Source organism: Anabrus simplex, chromosome 14 (genome assembly GCF_040414725.1).
Source record: "Anabrus simplex isolate iqAnaSimp1 chromosome 14, ASM4041472v1, whole genome shotgun sequence".
NCBI classification, from domain to species: domain Eukaryota; kingdom Metazoa; phylum Arthropoda; class Insecta; order Orthoptera; family Tettigoniidae; genus Anabrus; species Anabrus simplex.
Genome location: NC_090278.1, coordinates 86,012,765 through 86,035,267, shown reverse-complemented (window position 1 = coordinate 86,035,267; position 22,503 = coordinate 86,012,765). Strand labels below are relative to the sequence as shown.

The 22,503-nt window shown below is 41.9% G+C and overlaps 1 protein-coding gene across 1 annotated transcript in view; it reads right to left on the bottom strand.

Annotated features, from left to right (window-relative positions):
• The window catches only part of LOC136885258 (uncharacterized), a 61,580-nt gene extending 39,636 nt beyond the window's left edge, over positions 1-21,944 (bottom strand). The window contains exons 1-2 of the mRNA XM_067157736.2: positions 21,817-21,944; positions 2,986-3,379 (exon numbers count right to left, since the gene is read on the bottom strand). Coding sequence (XP_067013837.2) covers positions 2,986-3,138 — 153 coding nt within the window. The 5' untranslated portion in view covers positions 3,139-3,379; positions 21,817-21,944. The remainder of the gene's footprint in view (positions 1-2,985; positions 3,380-21,816) is intronic.
• Between the last annotated feature and the right edge of the window lie 559 nt (positions 21,945-22,503).

The window sequence follows — 22,503 nt, the reverse complement described above, 5'->3', positions numbered from 1 at the left end:
TAAAGTGATGTATCACTGAAAAAAGTCAGTCACTTTTGTATAAAATACAATTTTCTTACTGGAGGTGCTGGATTATTATCATCGTCATCTACACTTTCTGATTCGGATAAAGAAACATCATCGCTTGAATAATTGTCAAGATATTCCGTGATATTATCCTCAGCCTAAATGAACTCTCTTCGCCATGTCGCACGCGATAAATAGCTAGGCCTAACCTAAATGAACTATATCCGTCTGTAGCTGGCACTAACACTAACAATATGCACCTAATTATCTAAGAAAGTTATTTAAATAATAGACTAGCAAGTAAACTAAATATAATGTCTATCATACGGCTTAATTTCACTATATAATCAACAAAAACAGTAAATGAAATGTCGTATGGCTTTTAGTGCCGGGATATCCCAGGACGGGTTCGGCTCGCCAGATGCAGATCTTTCTACATGACCCCGTAGGCGACCTGCGCGTCGTGATGAGGATGAAATGATGATGAAGCCAACACAGACACCCAGCCCCCGTGCCATTGGAATTAACCAATTAAGATTAAAATCCCCGGCCCGGCCGGGAATCGAACCCGGGACCCTCTGAACCGAAGGCCAGAATGCTGACCGTTCAGCCAACAAGTCGGACAACAAAAACAGAGAGAAATGCTCGATGTTTGCCGCCAACAAATACAGTAAAGACGTAAACAAGACACATGTCTTAAACTCTAAGAATACCGGGCGAGTTGGCCGTGCGCATAGAGGCGCGCGGCTGTGAGCTTGCATCCGGGAGATAGTAGGTTCGAATCCCACTATCGGCAGCCCTGAAAATGGTTTTCCGTGGTTTCCCATTTTCACACCAGGCAAATGCTGGGGCTGTACCTTAATTAAGGCCACGGCCGCTTCCTTCCAACTCCTAGACCTTTCCTCTCCCATCGTCGCCATAAGACCTATCTGTGTCGGTGCGACGTAAAACCCATAGCAAAAAAAAAAAAAAAAAAACCCTCTAAGAATACGACATACGGATAGTCGACAGTTCCCGCGGAGTATAATGTGAGTTAAAACTGTGCTTTTCTTATTCCGTGCAAAATACTGTTATCTGGCATGTAAATAACGAAATAATAATAAAGGCCGGTAACGATGGATCGTTACCATGACAATTTTGCAGTAACCGTGGGTACCGATATATCGTTACTTTGAAAGCATAAGGGTTAGAAAATCGCTTAGTGCGACGTCACTTAAACGGCATATCGTAAAAAAACGACGCATTTTTATTGCATTTTAGGAGAAATGTATCGACTATAACGTCCAATGTTGATGGTTGTTTGTTAAGTATTTTGGGGATTGCTGACAACAATGTAACGCTTATTATTATAGATTTCAAATCAGTCTCTCTGTTAAAAAGTCAAGGCAGGCATCGCTGTGAGGACGTCGCAAAGTAAAATCAAAATGTTTAATATTGTAAAAAAGTCACACATAATATTGCGATCAGTAAATTGGGAAACAAATGTCAGCATCGCGAAGGATTTGCGTGTATCACACTGAATGATTTCTACAATTTCGAAGGACAGAGAGAAAATCAAGTCTCTTTTCCAAGAAACTTATTCGTGACCTGTGAAAAAGCCCAAGTTCGTCAAACCATGTTCGTATATGTATAGGCCATTTAAGCGTTAACACATGCAGCCAGTCCACTCTATACAGGGTTATTCACCTTAGATGTTACACGGAAATAAATTCCAAACCATTATAGATATCGGCATTCCGTTTTCATATTCGTAAATGGCACCTCGGAGCTTGTAAAATAATGTGCTACGTATTCTCATGGGGGGATTACTAACCGAGATATTGATACTAACTCCATATTTGTAAATAGAACGGCACAAATTCATACAACTGGTCTAAAAGTTCAAATATGTAAGTATTTTCAAAATAGGACAGTTACGTTTTGAGATACTGTATCAATAAGAACAGAAAGCGCGGTTTTGCATGCCGCATCAGACAGCGTGAAGTCGGGCAAAGACATATTGACGCGCAAGCAGGTTCTTGGGTGTGATTCCAGGCACAGAATGGATACCAGGAATGTAAGCATATCGTACACATGTGATGGGTTTGCAAAGTGTGTATGACAGACGAACTCATGCCAGGACAGGGAGGGTTAATGTTTTTAAAAGGAATAAAATAATTACTTTGACTTCAAAGGAACATAACGAAAGCTATAATTGTCACTGGTTTTAGTGTACAGTACACACTACTGTATGAATTGAGAAATAAACATAATACAGGATACCGGAAGAGCTCCTTCTAGAAAAGAAAATGAATAATATCCGAATAATCTCCCTTCCTCGTTGTGTATTCGACAGTCATACAATAACGTTACACACCCAGGGTATGTTACTGTACAGCACATTATGTGTACGACAGTTTACAGTACATGCCTGGTATCCGTTCTGTGGCTGGAATCAATGCCAGGAAACAGCTTGCGTGCCAGTACGTCCTTGGCCGACCGTACGCTGTCTGATGCGGCACGCAAAAGCCCAAATGCATTCTTATTGATATCTCAAAAAGTAACTGTCCGATTTTGAAAATACTTAGATATTTGAACTTGCATGCAGTTGAACTTTTAGGCAAGCTGTATGCATTCCTAGCGTTCTATGTAAGAATATGGAGTTAGTATCAACATCTCGGTTATTAATCACCCCATGAGAATGAGTAGCACGTTTTTTTACAAGACCCTGGATATCATTTACGAATATAAAGACAGAATGCCGGTATCTTTAATGGTTTAGAAGTTATTTCCGTTTAACATATTTGGTGAATAATCCTGTATATACAAAGAACATAGTAAACACACAGATACTGTTACAACCACCCAGGCTGCTTTGCTGACTTCACTGAAGTCTTAATAAATTGTTGGTTTCTCACGTCAGTGAAATATGTTTATGCAATCTAATAGAATTGGAACTACTGTATTGCTCCAAGAGCAATAACTATATAATTTACTCACCTTATCCAGAGCTAGACTCCTCTGCGAATTGAGGTAATGGCAGTCGATTGGTGGATGTGGTTGTGCCACCTGCGCTTTGGTTGCGGCCGTTCTTCGAACTTCTGCCGCAACCAATAGCAGAGCTAGGAAGCTCGGGAATATAATCGGAGACATTTTAACACAGGTCTTCGAAATGTATTATGTACACACGAAAACTAAACAGTCACCAACTCACTCGAGGTTCAATGAAAGCAATTTTAACCACTTTAGTGTTGTAGACAAGTTATTAATTCATGAGTATGAACACTTTGTATTGCACTAGATGTCACTCAATTCACACACATTTGCGTGAAGAACATTGGTTCGTATTGTAGAAGGAACAAATGCATCGTCCTCTTCCCGCGTCAACTTGTTTCTGAAACAGAACAGAAAAGGAAATAATGTGAGTAAAATGAACGATACCACAGAGATAGCTTTGGAGGGGATGATTCAAGTTTTTGCCCAAAGCGCCTCCATTATTGTTTAACCTGTATAAACCAACAAGCCATTCAACAACCTCCTAACAGTCGGGGTTGCCAATGAATACATCAGTTATGTGACGAAAAATTCGAAAATGGGATTTTTTGTTTGTAAAACAGAATTCTGTTGACAACCGCAAACTAGTTCGCAAAATAGGAGTTCTATAACCCATTAATCAACATGATTTATCACCAGAGGACACGCCTACTTTTGCAGAGGCTTATCTTACTATACCAGGGCCCACGAGAGTTGAAGTCCGGCATTTGAGCGGCGAAAACAGTAACTACAAGATGTACTGTGTTGCCATAGTTACCTCAACCCCAACACGCACTATTTATACAAAGCCACAGCCCAGCATCTCTGGCGACCGAGGTTTGGGAACGCTTGCATGGCTCAGGCGGCAGCGCGCCGGTCTCTCACCGCTGGGTTCCGTGGTTCAAATCCCGGTCACTCCATGTGAGATTTGTGCTGGACAAAGCGGAGGCGGGACAGGTTTTTCTCCGGATACTCCGGTTTTCCCTGTCATATTTCATTCCAGCAACACTCTCCAATATTATTTTATTTCTTCTGTCAGTCAATAATCATTGCCCCAGAGGAGTGCGACAGGCTTCGGCAGCCGGCACAATTCCTATCGTCGCCGCTAGATGGGGCTTCATTCATTCCATTCCTGACCCGGTCGCATGACTGGAAACAGGCTGTGAATGTTCATTTCTTTAATTTTATTGCTATATTTTGGATTTATTTAATTACTCAATCCAAAGATAACTCTCGTCTTTGCACAGAATGAAGTAAATATCACATTTTGATGGGCGATCGGGAATAATTATAGTAGTAAATTACATATATTTTATAGTTTTCAAATAGGAACGATCTATTTTCAAACAGCATTGACCTGTAACGGGGAAAAGACGCTCAACATCGCAGGATGTTATTGGAGCATATTTGAAATACGTCAGATCACTGCCTTCGTGATGTAGTCCGTACTGTACCTCCGATGACGTCACAAAAAGAGGCGAACTGTTTCCTCAGTCCGACCCGTGTAATGCAAGGACATGATGCGTCTGTACCTTGTAAATATGAAATATTTACAAAATATTGTATTAATTTTACAGGTGAGATCACTGAAACCTGTAATCGCATCATAACTTGTAAGTCAGGTCTATGTAATTTTAGGAGAAGTAGGTTTGAAGTGCGATCCACGCGGTCAAAGTTTCAGTGTTTTACTCGTCAGTGGACCCAACAAATAATTATTATGCTCTAATACAAATATGGAGACAACAAACGTGCAATAATAAGTTAAACTTTACTTCCATACCTCTAGAGGGCCATAAATACAGTAGATTTCTTGGCTTTTTGAGACTTCTGGCACTATCCTTCGAAGACTTGAGACCCTTTCTTCTATACAAACATTTGTATCACTTTCTGTTTAGGAATAGCCCATGTTTTCCCAAATATTAATGCACTGATCAGCCAGATCTAGTAGTTACTTTCCACATTCACGAAAACTGCCGAGGAATGGTTTTTACTCGCATTAATTTTGGGGAGAAAAGGCAGCGCGTACTCAACATTACGAACCCAAGAAATAACCATATGTAGGTTCCATTGGTTACTGTCCACTTTTATACGCATTGTTCTGTATCAACAATAAAACGCTCTACTGTAAATGTGTGTAACAAGAAAGTCAAAAGCAGAACTCATAATCAGCTCTGGAAAATGAGTGAAACGCACACCTTTATTCTTCGTAACAGGTATTTTTTCGGTTGGGATTTTCGTTTTTTATAAAGGTAACCTGCCCCCCATACGAAGAAAATTAAAATATTAATGTCTATTTACTTGTATAGTTGTATTTTCGCCGTGGTACGCACAAGTTCTTAGCATTGTGGCAAATGCGTACTTTCACGCACTGTATTTAAATTTATAGCACATTTACGATAACAATTAAATGAATAATTTTCACGAGAAGTATTGCGGCCCTTGAATTTACATTACTCACCACGTGAAGATAGCATGCCTAACCTAAACTATGAGGTCCCATTATCTTAATAACAACTGTTTACGTAATTCCTGATGTGATAAATTTAAAGAAAAAACATGCAATATACTGAAATATAATTTTTTGTCTCTCAACGGTCACAATTATCCTAAGAATGCCACCAATTCTTATGTATTACATTCACAAGTATAATTTGTAACATTCGCTTAGCTCGCGTCAATTGATCAGCTGATTGGCTTGGCGCGCTTTCTACAGTACGGCCTGTATATTACGAAGGCAGTGGTCAGATCATTAGAGTTCAGTTGAAGCTCACCTTTCTGTCGCTTTATACGCAACTGTCTCTTTCTGTACAGCTTATCCTCCTAATTCACATAAATATGTATTTCTAAGAAAGGTAATTGTAAGAAATCACAGATAAAAATTAGGAGATGTGAAAAACCCGTCTTCGAGACGACTGCAAGCAGATAATGTATGCGAAAATGGAATAAAAGGATAAAAATAAGACAAAAACACGAAAATTCACGGAAAAATATGACCATAATGTGAAAAATTACCGGAAAATGACAAAAAACGTTAAAAGAGCCAAAATATGACTTTGTATGACCCTTTAAAATTGCATAATTTTAGTCGTGTAGATATCATGCTTAACTTGTATTTTGCATGACAGTAATATAAAGAAATATGACGTCATAAACATCCGGGCCTTAGTCATGACAAAAACCATCGCCAGTTAACACTATTAAACAATACTTCCATGTTAGTAAGGCTGGGCTGAGTGTCTCAGACGGTTGAGGCGGTGGCCTTCTGACCCCCAACTTGGCAGGTCCGATCCTTCCTCAGTCCGGTGGTATTTGAAGGTGCTTAAATACGCCAGTCTGTTATCGGTAGATTTACTGGCATGTAAATGAACTCCTGCGCGACTAAATACCGGCTCCTAGGCGTCTCCGAAAACCGTAAAAGTATTTAGTGGGACGTAAAGCCAATAACATTATTATTAAAGTCCAAATTCGTCAGTTTTATTATCATAGTCGGCATGGTAAAACTATGTACGACATAAATGATCGGAAAATGTATTCTCTATAACTTTCATTATGCAGTACTTGTCCATAGGACCAAAAAGATGACTAATTAAAAATTACATTTTAGGTGCCTTCCCCTAGACTACCATTTCATCCAGTGTGAATGAAATTATTTATAGCCTGGACTGTATTGCTTTTTTCCCTGACTTTACATACCGATTTTCATTACATTATGTTCGTCCATTTTCTAGTGGCTCTGCGTTGGTATGGGGTTAGGAATAAAAATCGAAGTTCTAGCCGGTACGGTAAAAATGTATAAGACATAAATGATCGGAAATTTAATTCTATATACCGTAACTTTAGTTGTGTAGTATTTATCGATTTTTTATTTTTTTATCGTGTGGTTATTTCTAGCCGGGTGCAGCCCTTGTAAGGCAGACCCTCCAATGAGGGTGGGCGGCATCTGCCATTTGTAGGTAACTGCGTGTTATTGTGGTGGAGGATAGTGTTATGTGTGGTGTGTGAGTTGCAGGGATGTTGGAGACAGCACAAACACCCAGCTGCCGAGCCATTAGAATTAACCAATGAAGGTTAAAATCCCCGGCTCGGCCGAGAATCGAACCGGGGAGCCTCTAAACCGAAGGCCAGTACGCTGAGCATTCAGCCAACGAGTCGGATATTTATCGATAGGGCCACTAATAACATTATATGTTTGAGAATTAAATTAAAAATTTCGAACCTTCCCCTAAACTACCATTTCACTCAGCGTGAATAACATTATTTGTAGCCTAGATTGTAGTGACCTATTCCCCGACTTTACATACTGATTTTCATTAAATTCTCTTCAGCCATTTTCTCGTGATCCGCGTACATACATACATACATACATACATACATACATACATACATACATGACGGAAAATTAAAAAGTTAATTTCCTTATTACTATGGACACGACCGATACAGAAATGCCATTCTTTTTAAATTCTGAACAATGTACAGGCGAAATTCTTATATATATATATATATATATATATATATATATATATATATATATATGAGCAATTTCGTATAAGAAACGCTAAGAAGGTGTACATCAATCAACAAGTTTAAACAGTCACTCCTCGCTGATCTCGTTTATTTGCACTGATGGAAGCCTGCACAGCGTTAGTCAGCCTGGTCTGTTCGTGGGCTGTAGACAATTAATTCGCTCTTAATTGGCAGCTGTCTCGTTGTGCGAGACTTCCTCTGCTGCCTCGCCAATGTTCAGAGAGAAGTACTTTCTTCGCCAATGCTGTCATCATCGATGCACCATCAGAATCTTCTCCTTGCCAGCCATCTCTATCCCTTAGTCCCGTCTCCTGATAGGAGGTCGGAGATGAGGTGAGATAAAATTATATGGTATGTCTTTCCGGCCGAATGTCCCGCAGTTTGAGTTTAGGAAAACTTACTGCACTGAAGCTCAACTTGAAGGATTCCAGTAAGATATAGCAGACAGGCATTTTGCATTCAGAAGGTCAAATGGACTGCATCACGATTGACCTATCTGAGGCTTTTGATAGGGTTGTTCATGGAAGTCTACTACCAAAAATGAGTGCAATTAGAGTAGACAAAAGAGCGACCGAATGGGTGCCATATTTCTGGAAAACAGAACACAGATAACTGGAGTAAACGAAACCTTATCTGATGCTGTAATTGTTAAGAGCGGAATTCCTCAAGGCAATATTATTGGACCTTTCTGTTTTCTTACATATAAATGATATGAGTAAAGAATTGGAATCATAGATGAGGCGGGTGATGTTAAACTTTACAGAGAGAAATCAATGAGATACAAGTCTCTGAACGACTGCAAAAAACCTGGACAGTGTTGTGAGATGGACAGTAGGCAATGGTATGGTGATAAACGGGGTTAAAAGTCAGGTTGTGAGTTTCACAATGAGGAAAAAATCCTCTCAGTTGTCTGACTCGTTGGCTGAATGGTCAGCATACTGACCTTCGGTACATAGGGTCCCAGGTTCGATTCCCGGCCGGGTCGGGGATTTTAATCTTCATTGGTTAATTCCAATGGCCGGGGGCCTGGGTGTTTGTGCTGTCCCCAACATCCCTGCGACACACACACCACACATAACACTATCCTCCACCACAATAACATGCAGTTACCTACATATGGCAGATGCTGCCCTCCCCCCTCTCCCCTCATCGGAGGGTTTGCCTTACAAGGGCTGCACTCGGCTACAAATAGCCACACGAATTCTTTTTATCCTCTCAGTTTTAATTATTGCGTTGATGAGGGTGAAAGTTCCTTATGGCAATCACTGCAAGTACGTCAGTGTTATATGTATAAGGAAACATCTTCATTGGGGTAACCACATAAACAAAAACGGTCCCCCTGTGGGTGGGCGCCAGTAGAATAACACCCACGGTGTACCTCGCCTGTAGTAAGAGGCAATTAAAAGGGGACCCGGGGGCTCTTAACTTGGGAGCGGAGGTTGGCAACCACGGGGCCGACAGCTGAGTCCTGCTATTGCTTCCGTCTATCATCTCCTAAGTCTTTCCAGCCCAAACTTTGCAACATTTTTGTAACGCTACTCTTTTGTCGGAAATCACCCAGAACAAATCGAGCTGGTTTTCTTTGGATTTTTTCCAGTTCCTGAATCAAGTAATCCTGGCGAGGGTCCCATACACTGGAACCATACTCTAGTTGGGGTCTTACCAGAGCCTTATATGCCCTCTCCTTTACATCCTTACTACAACCCCTAAACACCCTCATAACCATGTGCAGAGATCTGTACCCTTTATTTACAATCCCATTTATGTGATTACCCCAATGAAGATCTTTTCTTATATTAACACCTAGATACTTACAATGATCCCCAAAAGGAACTTTCACCCCCATCAACGCAGTAAGTAAAACTGAGAGAACTTTTCCTATTTATGAAACACACAACTTGATTTTTAACCATGTTTATCATCAAACCATTGCATGCTGTCTATCTCACCACATTGTCGAGGTCTTTTTGCTTCCCATTTTGAACAAAACAGATCTAATCCCTTTAATTTACTTGGTGTATATAGCACTGCGCCAGGTGTGTCACCAGGAAGACAAAGAATTTATTTAACAGTATTTGTGATTAACATATTACCATTAGTATCTCCCAGAAACTTCAAGGGAAGATGATTTAATGGAGCGTAATAATAATGACATCATAATGAAAGTTACAGAGCAGAGAGAGAAAAGGAGCCTGTACTTGAATATCAACAAGACCAAAATAATGTCAAGAGGTTTACGATCAAACATTATGAAAAATTATGAGTTAAAGCAAGAGGTGAATAGTTTCTGTTCGCTGGGTTCAACCATCAGTAGAAGTGGCTCAAGCAGTTTAGAAATTCGCCGAAGATTTAAATATAATTTTATTTGTCATTCGGCAGGTATCCATGCAGCCAGCAAAACATAATGGAAAAGTACAAAAAGTACATACTACTATATATAAAATAACACCGTATCTAAAATACATGCAACAGATGACATATCTCAATACCAAGGAAATACAACTCATTTTATTCACTTCACAGTACACATAAAAGAACCTTCAGCGATAAATGCCTCATTTAGATCTTCTCATCAGTCATACATAAATATTGGGGAAGTACTAGGTAAATGTTGTTACCAGATCTTCATAGTAAACATATTACACTGATAGGAAAAGGAGCATGAATAAGATCCTGGTTTTCAGTAATAATTATGTTATTTTCGATTTTCGGAGACACCGAGGTGTCGACATTTAGTCCCGAAGAAGTTATTTTACGTGCCAGTAAATCTACCGACACGAGGCTGACGTATACCTGCCAAGTCAGGGTCAGAAGGCCAGCGCCTCAACCGTCTGAGCTACTCAGCCCGGCTGTCAAGTTTTCATATAACACACTTTGTGTATGTCGATATTTACTGCAACCGAGAATGACGATCGGCAACTTCCTCTTGGTTCTTACCGCACAGAGGAGAATCCACTACTCTAATCCGATTAAGATGATTTGGGTAGCAGCCATACCCGCGACAGATGTGCATGATGGACGTAAAGTGTGTCCTACTCCATCAGTTTGTTTTATGTCGCTCCGACACAGATAGGTCTTATGGCGACTACAGGATAGGAAAGGCCTAAGAGAGGGAAGGAAGCGGCCGTGGCCTTAATTAACGTATAGCCCCAGCATTTGGCTGATGTGAAAATGAGAAAGCACGGAAAACTATCTTCAGGGCTGCCGACAGTGGGGCTCGGATCCACTATCTCACGGATGCAAGCTCATAGCTACGCCCCCCTAACTGCACGGCCAACTTGCCCAGTTGTGTCTCCTACTAAGACGTAATTTGTCAAACGACGGTCTTGTTGAAATCGCCGAAGACTTGCCCTTGAAAGAGCAGCATTCAAAGGCTTGGATAAGATCTTCAAGTGTTCAGATGTATCTTTGCATACTGAAGTCAGAATAGTTAAGGCATCAATCTTTCCCATAGCTAGATATGGTTGTGAAAGCTTAGTTTTCTGTGTGTGGTAGCTGTATATGCTTGGGAAAGTGGAGTGGTCTCGCAGACGAGGGCGGCCAGCAGTGAGGTGGATAGACTCCTTCAAATCCAACATGAACATGTCACTGAAGGATCTGGCTGAAGATAGAAACTTCAAAAAAAAAAAAAAAAAAAATACTACTAGTGGTGTCCGGCCTCCCAAGACGATGAGGCCAGCATTTACAGAGAGAGAGCAGACATGTATAAATCTTCGTGGTTGAATTGCCGACCAATGGATACGCAATATCCTTCTCCAGCACCAGACCTAAATGCGTCAATATGCTTCCTATCTTGTCAATATTTATCAGAATGTAGTATTAATTTATAAGTTATATACAGGCCACCACGTACAGAAAGCTAAGATAAGCTACCCTAACGTAAGCGATGCGAAGCTATGTTTTACAGATCGTCAAGGAGGGGATTTTCATAGCTGTAACTGGCTTCGCGCGTGGGCACGATCACTCCTTTGCCCGGCATCGAACAGAGAGTCGTTTCATCTGTGTAGCTTTCGAGAATTACCTCAATACAGCAGCCATTATATTGCTTAATTTTTCTGTTTGTTAATTATCATGGAAGGCAGACGAAAGGAAGAAAAACTGATTAAAGATACAAAAATATACTTGTTTGTCAAATGATTAAAGATAACCGCGAAACACAACTGTTGGCGAGTTGGCCGTGCGGTCAGGGGTGCGCGGCTGTGAGCTTGCATCCCGGAGATAGTGGGTTTGAATCCCACTGTCGGCAGCCCTGAAGATGGTTTTCCGTGGTTTCCTATTTTCACACCAGGCAAATGCCGGGGCTGTACCTTAATAAAAGACCACGGCCGGTTCCTTCCTACTCCTTGGCCTTTCCTGTCCCGTCGTCGCCATAAGACCTATCTATGTCGGTTCGACGTAAGCAAAAAAAAAAAAAAAAAAGGAGAGAGAAATAAATGAAACTCTGAAAAATGTATTTTACGTATCATTTATTGCCTTAATATACATTTTACCCTGCACTCTTATAATTTGGATACTTCATATCATGTTTTCTTAATATCATCCTCAACAATAGAGGGAAGTTCATGGAACTGTTCCTGATTTAGATGAAAATAATTTTTTATTTCATTTCCATGCAATGCTTGAATCAAACGATGGCATTCACCATGAATTATTCACTTCCAATTTCACGTATACAGAATCTTCTCCGCTTTCTGTTTCTTTCTCTTTCTTCATCTTCATATTTCAATCAATCAATAAATCACCCAGGTGGCAGATTTCCTAGCTGTTGTTTTCCTAGCCTTTCCTTAAATTATTCCAAAGAAATTGGAAATTTATTGAACATCTCCCTTGGTAAATTATTCCAATCTCTAACTCCCCTTCCTATAAACGAATATTTGCCCCAGTTTGTCCTCTTGAATTCCAACTTTATCTTCATATATGTGATCTTTCCTACTTTTAAAGATACCACTCAAAATTATTCGTCTACTGATGTCATTCCACGCCATCTCTCCACTGACAGCTCGGAACATACCATTTAGTCGAGCAGCTCGTCTCCTTTCTCCCAAGTCTTCCCAGTCCGAACCTTGCAACATTTTTCTAACGCTACTCTTTTGTCGGTAGTATGAAGGGAATCAAGTATGACCGAAACTTCTGGAGGAAGTCCATCTATGCATTCGCCAGGAGTCGACGTCGAACTGATGGCACCCGATCATCATCATCATCATCATCATCATCATCATCATCATCATCATCATCATCATCGTCATCAATAATAATAATAATAATAATAATAATAATTGTAGAGATGGACACAAAAGTCTTTTGCAGATAATGAAGGTATTTTTTAATAAGTTTGGAGGATATATTGAAGGAAATGTCGTTATTTCTTAATAGTCACTGATCGCAATCTAAATCTATAAAATAATAGGTTTGTTTGTACATTGCTCAGAATTTAAAAAGAGTGGTATTTCTGTATCGGTCATGTCCACAGTAACAAGGAAATGTACTTTGTTTCTCCATCATCTGTGTGTGTGTGTGTGTGTGTGTGTATGTATGTACGGGCATCACGAGAAAATGAATGAAGAGAATTGAATGAAAATTGGTATGTGAAGTTGGGGAAGGATGCACTATAATATAGGCTGTATATACTTTTATTCACGCTGAATGAAATGGTAGTTACGGGGAGGCCTAAAAATTAATTATCTAATATTTATTCTTAGTGATCCTATCGAAAATACTACATAAGTACAGTTATATAGAATTCAATTTCCGGTCATTTATGTTTTATACATTTTTACCGTACCGGCTATGATAGCAAAGATATTCATGAATTTCAATTTTTTGTTGCTAAGTCCACATCAGCGCCGAACCAGGAGGAAAAAGGAGAACATAATTAAATGAAAACCTGTATGTAAAGTCTGGGAATAAGGTAACTTACTACAGTCTGAGGCCTTTGCTGGCAAGATGTAGTGTTTACAGTGCACTACTGTATGTCTTCTGGTATGGGCTATAATAAAATTGTTACTTTCATTGACCTGTCTCAGTCTTATCCTTGGCTTTGACAATATGAAAGGGCTGAGGTATGAGTGACGCTAGTAATGCCATTCCTTACGCAGCCAGTCCCTGCTATGAATGGTGTGAAAATGTCGCTCATAGGGTCGGTTGGTGCACGCATTTCAGTGGGCTTGGCAGACTGATGTGCAATAGCAACTTCTGGCTCAGCGAGGAAAGCAACGGGAAACTACCTCGCTCCTCAGTTCCCTAGTACGCCTCTTCAGTGACACCTAGGCCATCTATGACAGCTAATGGTGAACCTGTTGAGGATCCAACCAGCCTTCGGGCTGAATACCCAACACACATACTACAGTCTGGACTGCAAATGTTATTCACACTGGATATTAATGGTCCTGTCGAAAAGTATTAGGTACATAACAAAAGTTAGAGAGAATCAATGTTCCTATAATTTATGTCTTATACAGTTTTACCGTACCGACTATGATAATAATTAATTTAGGGTCTCTTGTGGAAATAATGTTTAATAGTATTAACTGGCGAAGGTTTTTGTCATGATTGTCTTAAGGTGTGAAACCGCGCGGTCATCGGTCGGTATTGACAAGGAAAATTGTGAAGATGATTATTAAAACAAAGTCATAAAAGAGCGATCGGTTGAAGAATAAGACAAGAAAGAGTCATGAGAGAACGAAGGACTTCCTTTATATTCGATGTTCTAATAACCTAGAGTCGGAAGAAAACTAATTGTGAAGACCTACAATACCGAAACCTATTAAAACTGATCAACAATAACATTTCATTGACCATTGTTGTGATGCGCTTTGTCTCTTCAGCTGCCACTCACCTCCGATAGATGGGATTACTGCTGCATATAAATATTGGCGGGGAGAAGCTTGGGAGTTGCTATGTGATCGTCTCGTCAACGGCGGCGGGTTGGGGGTTGCTTCCAGAGCCATCCCTGGCTTGGCTACCCGGACATGCACCTCTATTTGTTTGCTGTGACCGTGAATCTAGTTCAGTGCGTGCCTTGCGTGACCTCAAGGTAACAGGAGTGGGAGAGTAATGGCGCTGTTACGACCCTCCTCTGTTGGTTACGACATAGCGAGGGGAAGGGAGTCATTGAGGGGAGCTATTTGTGTACGGGAAATAGTAAAGAACATCACTTTGATAGGTGAAAAGTAGCGTACGTCATTACTGAAGTGTGGATTTCTTTGGATAATAAACGAAGATATACAGTTTTTTTTTTTTTTTTTTGCTAGTTGCTTTACGTCGCACCGACACAGATAGGTCTTATGGCGACGATGGGATACGAAAGGCCTGGGAGTGGGAAGAAAGTGACCGTGGCCTTAATTAAGGTACAGCCCCAGCATTTGCCTGGTGTGAAAATGGGAAACCACGGAAAACCATCTTCAGGGCTGCCGACAGTGGGATTCGAACCCACTATCTCCCGGATGCAAGCTCACAGCCACGCGCCCCTAACCGCACGGCCAACTCGCCCGGTAAACGAAGATAATGTGTCTTCTAATGTACCGAGTGAATTGTTTACGTAAAACAAGTTATGTCATTGTAAGCTTGCATTCGACAGATCGTCGGTTCGAGCCCCACCACCCGTTGCCCTGCTGCACTCCTCTGGGGCAATGATTAATGACGGACGGATGAAATGGAATTATATTGGAGAGTGTTGCTGGAATGAAAGATGACAGGGAAAACCGGAGTACCCGGAGAAAAACCTGTCCCACCTCCGCATTGTCCACCACAAACCTCACATGGAGAGACCGAGATTTGAACCACGGAACCCAGCGGTGAGAGACCGGCGCACTGCCGCCTGAACCATGAAGGCTCTTATTCTGTAATGATGGTTTGAAAATACAAATACTGTACATTTTGTTGCCTTAAACTAGGATCACGTTTAAAATATCAAGTGTTACGGATTTCTTGGAGGACAGTACTGGGAACACAAACACTCAGTCCCCGAACAAGAGCAATTAAAATCCGCCGCCCCGCCGAGAATCGAATCCGGATCTCTTTGAACCGAAGACCAGCTCGCTGACCATTCACCCACGCAGTCGGACAAATAAATAAATAAATAAATAAATAAATAAATAAATAAATAAATAAATAAATAAATAGAGAAAGAAAATGGAATGATGAAATATACCGGAACATAGAAAACATAACAGATACAATGCGGAAGAGGGGATTGATACTTTTTGGACATTTATACAGAATGGATGACAACAGGTTAACCAAAGATATCTTCAAATATCTTTGGAACAAGAAGTCAACAACAATCTGGATGCATGAAGTCAAGAAAGATTTGGAAAGAAACAATATGAGAGATTTCCGAAAGAAGAGTAGCGTTACAAAAATGTTGCAAAGCTTGGACTGGGAAGACCTGGGAGAAAGGAGACGAGCTGCTCGACTAAGTGGTATGTTCCGAGCTGTCAGCGGAGAGATGGCGTGGAATGACATCAAGTAGACGAATAAGTTTGAGTGGCGTCTTTAAAAGTAGGAAAGATCACAATATTAAGATAAAGTTGGAATTCAAGAAGACAAATTGGGGAAAATATTCGTTTGTAGGAAGGGGAGTTAGGGATTGGAATAACTTACCAAGGGAGACTTTCAATAAATTTCCAATTTCTTTGCGATCATTTAAGAAAAGGCTAGGAAAACAACAGATAGGGAATCTGCAACCTGGGTGACTGCCCTAAATGCAGATCAGTATTGATTGATTGATTGATTGATTGATTGATTGATTGATTGATTGATTGATTGATTGATTGATTAAGAAGAAGAAGCAACAGAGAGAGAGACTTTTAGAAAGAAAGTGTTAATAATAGAAGGATTCCAAGGTCGGGAGGGAAAGAAAACAAGCTCAAAATGGTCCCAGGAGAGGAAAAGAAGACATACTGTGCAGATGAAAGAGTTTTGGGGGGAGAAGAAGGAAATGTAATCAATCAACCATCACTGATCTGCATTGAAGTCTGTCGCCCAGGTGACTAATTCCTTGCCAAGTCTTTCATTATTATTTTTCTAATCTCTCCTTTTCTACACCATCTTTCTACTCGTTACGCTTTCTGTTTCAACAAACGAGAAAAGAATCTCTCGTCAGCCCTCGGACTTGGTGTAATCCTATTATCACACCCTTGGCCTTCATCTACTCCTCTCCCTCATTACCAAGTCAGCTAATCCAGGAAGCCGAACAAGTATACGCCTCTTGAATTTCCTTTACGTGTGGGGGAATGATAGCCGATTGACAATCGTTTCTGATTACTCACCAAGACATCCGTGGTTCAAAACCCAGCACCGGGCGAGTTGGCCGTGCGGTTAGAGGCGTACCGGCTGTGAGCTTGCATCCGGGAGATAGTGGGTTCGAATTCCATATACTCAATTTAGATTAAAAGAACACATCAGAATAAAAAATAATAATATTAACATAGCTATCTACTTGCATTCTGGAAATAGTGGGTTCGAACCTCACTGTTGGTAGCCCTGAAGATGGTTTTCCGTGGTTTCACATTTTCACATCAGACATCTAACACGTGCAAGTCTTGTGTGGAACTACCAGGCACCGCGGAAACACGCAATAGTGATTACATCCCTCCGCATAGGGTTGGCGTCAGCATGGGCATCCGACCGTAAATCAGAGGCAAATCCGTATGTGCAAACCCACAGATGTGGGAAAAGCGGTACAGTGTTGGTGGTGGTGTTGATTATTGTTTTTGGAGGAAGTACAACTAGACAACCATCCTCTATATAACACTGAGCAGAGAGGGATCAAACACTTGGAAAAATGGAGGTATCGGCTCAAGAAAGGCAACGATCATGAGGGCGTGAAAATGAAAGACTCGTTAGGCCTCGTAACCTAATACTGTGGGCATAGGAAAAGAACAAAAGTTGACCAAGGGAGGTGGAAGCAATGCTATGGCTTAGCTAAGGGCTCCGTGATCGCCAACCGATGCTCCCAAGTTAAGAGCCCCTGGGCCCTCTTTTTGTCGCCTCTTACGACAGGCAGGGGATACCGTGAGTGTTATTCTACTTCCCTCACCGACAGGGGGGGGGGGACGTGGCGTAAGTTCTATCCGTGTCGGTGCGATGTAAAAAAAGGAAAAATACCTCAATTCACAGGGGCAACCAAAGAGGTTTTTTTTAAATAATAATGTTATTTGCTTTACCTCCCACTAACTACTTTTACGGTCTTTGGAGACGCCGAGGTGTCGGAATTTAGTTCCGCAAGAGTTCTTTTACGTGCCAGTAAATCTACCGACACGAGGCTGACGTATTCGAGCACCTTCAAACACCACCGGACTGAGCCAGGATCGAACCTGCCAAGTTGGGGTCAGAAGGCCAGCACCTCAACCGTATGAGCCACTCAGCCCGGCGAAAGAAGGTTTTATGAATGAAAGGATTCCAAGGAAGAATGAAGAGGAGAGAAGAATAAAGCAAAGTGCAATGATGAGGGAATGAACGCAAGAGGAAGCAAAATTATGAATTGAAAAGCATAATCGTAAATAATAATAATAAATGTATAAACACCTGAGAGAATAATATCCGATTCCATTTTTATAAAAATATTGTTCTTACAAGCATGCCAACGGCCGTAGCCGTGTTGAAACACCGGATCCCGTGAGATCTCCGAAGTTAAGCAACATTGGGCGTGGTCAGGAGTTGGATGGGTTGCCACGCGCTGTTGGTGGGGGGTAAGGGAATGGAGGAGCGGAAAGGAACTGGCCACCCTACCGCACGTAAACTCCGGCTCAAGAACGCCTCTGCGGAGGTTCGGACCTGCCTTCGGGCAGAATAACCCTTCCCTTACCTTACAAGCAAAACAACTAATAATCTACATGGCATCCACTGGTATTCTGGATACCAAGCGTTTGACGTGACCTACACCTTACTGAATGGTATTTTTTTTATTGCTGCCTATTTCACTTCACATACCGTATTTCTCAGAAAGGTAATTGAAAATCTGCAGAACTCGCCGAATTGTGAAATATTTTCCTTCAATGGATAGCCAGAACTTTGAAACTTTATCCTTGCCATTCTAACACTTGTAGAGAATCGCAAACAAATAAATAAATAAATCTCACTCAGCCCGACAAGAGTTCTTTTCCTTTGTTTCCAATACATCCAAGTCCTAGGTGGAAGATCGCAACCTCATTTATTTATTTATTTATTTATTTATTTATTTATTTATTATATCGTATGGCAGTTACTGCCCGGAGTGTTCGAGGACATGTTCGACTCGCCTGGTGCAAGTCATTCTAGTTCAGGGCTTCTCAAACGCCCAAAATCTCACGCGTGCAAACAGCGGCGCAGAATTCCTGTGCACAGTGCATCGGTCCCGCTAGGCTCGGCTCGGACCAACGCTTCGTCTCTGGGCTACTCGGCTAAGCTCGGCTCAACTCAGCTCGAATTTGGAGCTCTACGGAGCAAGTGAGGAAGAGGGAGACGGGCGGAGCGAGCGAGACAGGCGTGGGGAAAGAGAGAGACAGCGTTATTGCTCCAAATCGAGGAGTGGGGGTTTGCACTCTGGGCAACCAAGTGAAGTCGTCTTTTGCACCCTGAGAGGCCCTGTTCTAGTTGGTGATCGTGGACGACCTGCGCGTCTTGATAATGATGAAGACGACACATATACCCAGCCCCCGTGCCAGCCGAATTCCCGACTCTACCTAGAATCGAACGCGGGACCCCTGTGACCAAAGGCCAGCTCGCTAACCATTTAGCTGTGGTGCCGGACTCTCCTACCCTGACGGCCAACACTGTGATGGTGAAATGTATTTCCATCAACGGGACTTGAACCAGCTAACCATTTTCTTTTTTAAATACAACGTTGTATTTGTCCGTGGCGTCGACCTCTGGAGATCTTTTGCCACTACTTGCACCATGGTATGAACCTGCGTGTAATTGGAATTGCGGAACTGTAGAGTGTTGAATGTGAGGAAAGGAACGTTAAGGACAACACAAAAACTAACACTAAGTTCCCGGGCCAGGGATATTAATCATTTACAAAACCACTGACCCGGCCGCGAATCGAACCACCGGGTGACAGGCTGACGCGTTGCCCCCTACACCGCGGACAGCCAGCTAACCATGGTGTCAGACACCTTAACGAAAATGGTCACCAGGTAGGCTGTGACATCATTAACAGGGCTAGACTTTCGGTGATACTGTGTTGAGAAAGAACAAAGACTGCGAAGGTAGTAGCTTTAATATCTACTGGTGTGAAAATTGTGAATTATGCCGATGGTATTATACAGCTCGAACTGATCTTGAAACACTCTTCAGTGATCTCTATTATGTCTAGAAATAGTTACTACCCTCACGGTATGTTCGTCTTCCCTTTTCTCCCCTCTTCTTTTGAGAAGTATTATGTCTTCTTCTTGAATGCTTGGCCTATGGTCTACAAGAAAGTGAAGGGTTCCACATCTCCTGAAGCCTTATCCCATAATTTATGACGGCGGCGGTATTGTCAGCACGAATGCACCTAATGCTGGTTTGTAACAAGACTATAATCGTCCTTAGATGATGAGAGCCGACTGTGGGTGGTGGCTTGGCGGCTCAGTGGGCAGAGGAAGAGCAGCCTGATTCGACAAAGGAGAGCGCATAGGGGTGGCCAACACAATAACAGGCGAACACCATATCTTGAGATAATAATCAGATCTACAGAACTAGCTGTAATTTTGTTCAAAACCTAGTTTACCTTGTGAGAAGTTGAGGGTTTGTGCTGGTGGTGATTATTGTTTTAACAGGAAGTACAACTGGACAACTATTCTCTATTAACACTAATCAGAGAGAAAAAACATGGAAGGGAACCGACACTTAGAAAAGTGAAGGTATGGGCCAAGGAAAGACAAGGGCCACAAAGGACGTGAAAATGAAAGACTCCCGAGGCCTCGAGTGCTCTAATACGTCGGATTCGGACAAGAACAAGCGTTGACCGAGGGAGATCATCTGAGTAGAGGGGGTTCGATTCCCCCCTCAGCCATCCTTGAAGTGGTTTTCCGTGGTTTCCCACTTCTCATTCAGGCAAACGCCGGGATGGTACCTAACTTAACGCTACGGCCGCTTTCTTCGCTTTTCTCTGTCTATCCCTTCCGATCTTGCAGTCCCCCAACAAGGCCTCTGTTCATCATAGCACGTGGGCAAGGTTCTGATCCTCCTGTCCATTCGTATCCCCCTGACCCAAAGTATCACGCTCCAGGACATTGCCCTTGAGGTGGAAACCCTCGCTGAGTCCGAAAGAAAACCTACCCTCGGGGGTAAACGGATTAAGGAAAGAAAGAATAGATTTACGTGGTGTAGGGATAGTGGCCGTCTCGATTCCCGGCCAGGACAGGGATTTTTGCCTGTATCTGAGGACTGGCTTGAGGTCCATCCAGTCTATTGGATTACCAACCTCGGATGCTTAGGTGATAAAAACAAGTGCACTAAGAAACAGCGGTTTGGAAACCTTTTGCTATTTGCTTTACGTCGCACCGACACAGATAGGTCTTATGGCGACGATGGAACAGGGAAGGGCTAGGAGTGAGAAGGAAGCGGCCGTGGCCTTAATTAAGGTATGGCCCCGGCATTCGCCTGGTGTGAAAATGGGAAACCACGGAAAACCATCTTCAGGCCTGCCGAACCCATTATCTCCCGAATACTGGATACTGGCCGCACTTAAGCGACTGCAGCTATCGAGCTCGGTGGTTTGGTAACCAAGGTTTAGCAACGGCGCAGAGGAATGACAATACCATGATAAGAATTTTTTCTTGGTTTGTTAACACCAGATATTTACCGAGACTGGTGCACCCGGGGACGAGAGTCCACCCAGCTTTCGCTCTCGTTCAACACTGTCGGTGTGAAAACAGACCAACGCAAAGAAAGTTTCGTCGGAGATCTTGGTTCTTTATTACAGAATAACCGGGCTGAGTTGCTCAGACGGTTGAGGCACTGGCCTTCTGACCCCAACTTGGCAGGTTCGATCCTGGCTCATTTTGGTTGCATTTGAAGATGCTCAAATACGCCGGCCTCATGTTAGTAGATTTACAGTACTGGCACGTAAAAGGACTCCTGCGGAACTAAATTCCGGTACCTCGGCGTCTCCCAAAACCATAAAAATAGTTAGTGGGACGTAAAAACAAATGACATTACTTTTTTTTTAATTCTTACAGATTTCCGTTGATCGCAACTGCGAGTTCACTGAATTAATTTTGCTAAAACTCGATTCAAGTTCACTTAGTATACTACCAACCCGGGAGAATACACATGATTAATCTGTTCGAATTTAGTTCTTACCTGTCATTTAATCCCGTGAAGTTTCTTCGAAAGGTAAAAGATTACATCCATATCTCCCCTCTTTGAACTACTTTGAGTCAAGAAACAAGATGTCATCACTGCAGAAATGAAATAACAACTCAGACAGAGTTTCAGTGAGGCGCAATACAGTCCATGTTGTCGATGATAACACGCAATTGACAGAGGCCGCTTCAGTTACACAACTGTACACCGTACAAGGAAACTCACTTGCAAGCTGATAACATTCTTCGCGGGTTGAGACTGTCTCGTTTATCGGCATTCCTATTTCTGCACCTAAGACCTCTAAACATACAGCCATTTGCATTTCAAGAGTTTTCGATAATTGCTTCAACTCTTAAAAATCTATTTCTAAAGCCTTAGTCTGGCGGTAAACCTGGCCTTTCTTTTTTAGAAATTGGCATCACAGCCTAGCGTAGGGTTATCGACAAGTAACTTCCCGATACAAATTCTGAGAGGACTCTACTGCGGAAAAAAAGGAAAAGAAAAAAGAAACTACTTTTCCCTTAGAGAAAATCGAACGATCATAAATATGTCCCTCGGTCATGGTCGCCCATTAATGGCTGCTAATTTCAGATGGCAACCAGCGATAAGACATAGACTGTACTGTTGCTAGGTAACATTGTCTGATCATCCATCCATATGTTACATCACAACCTGCACGGTTGC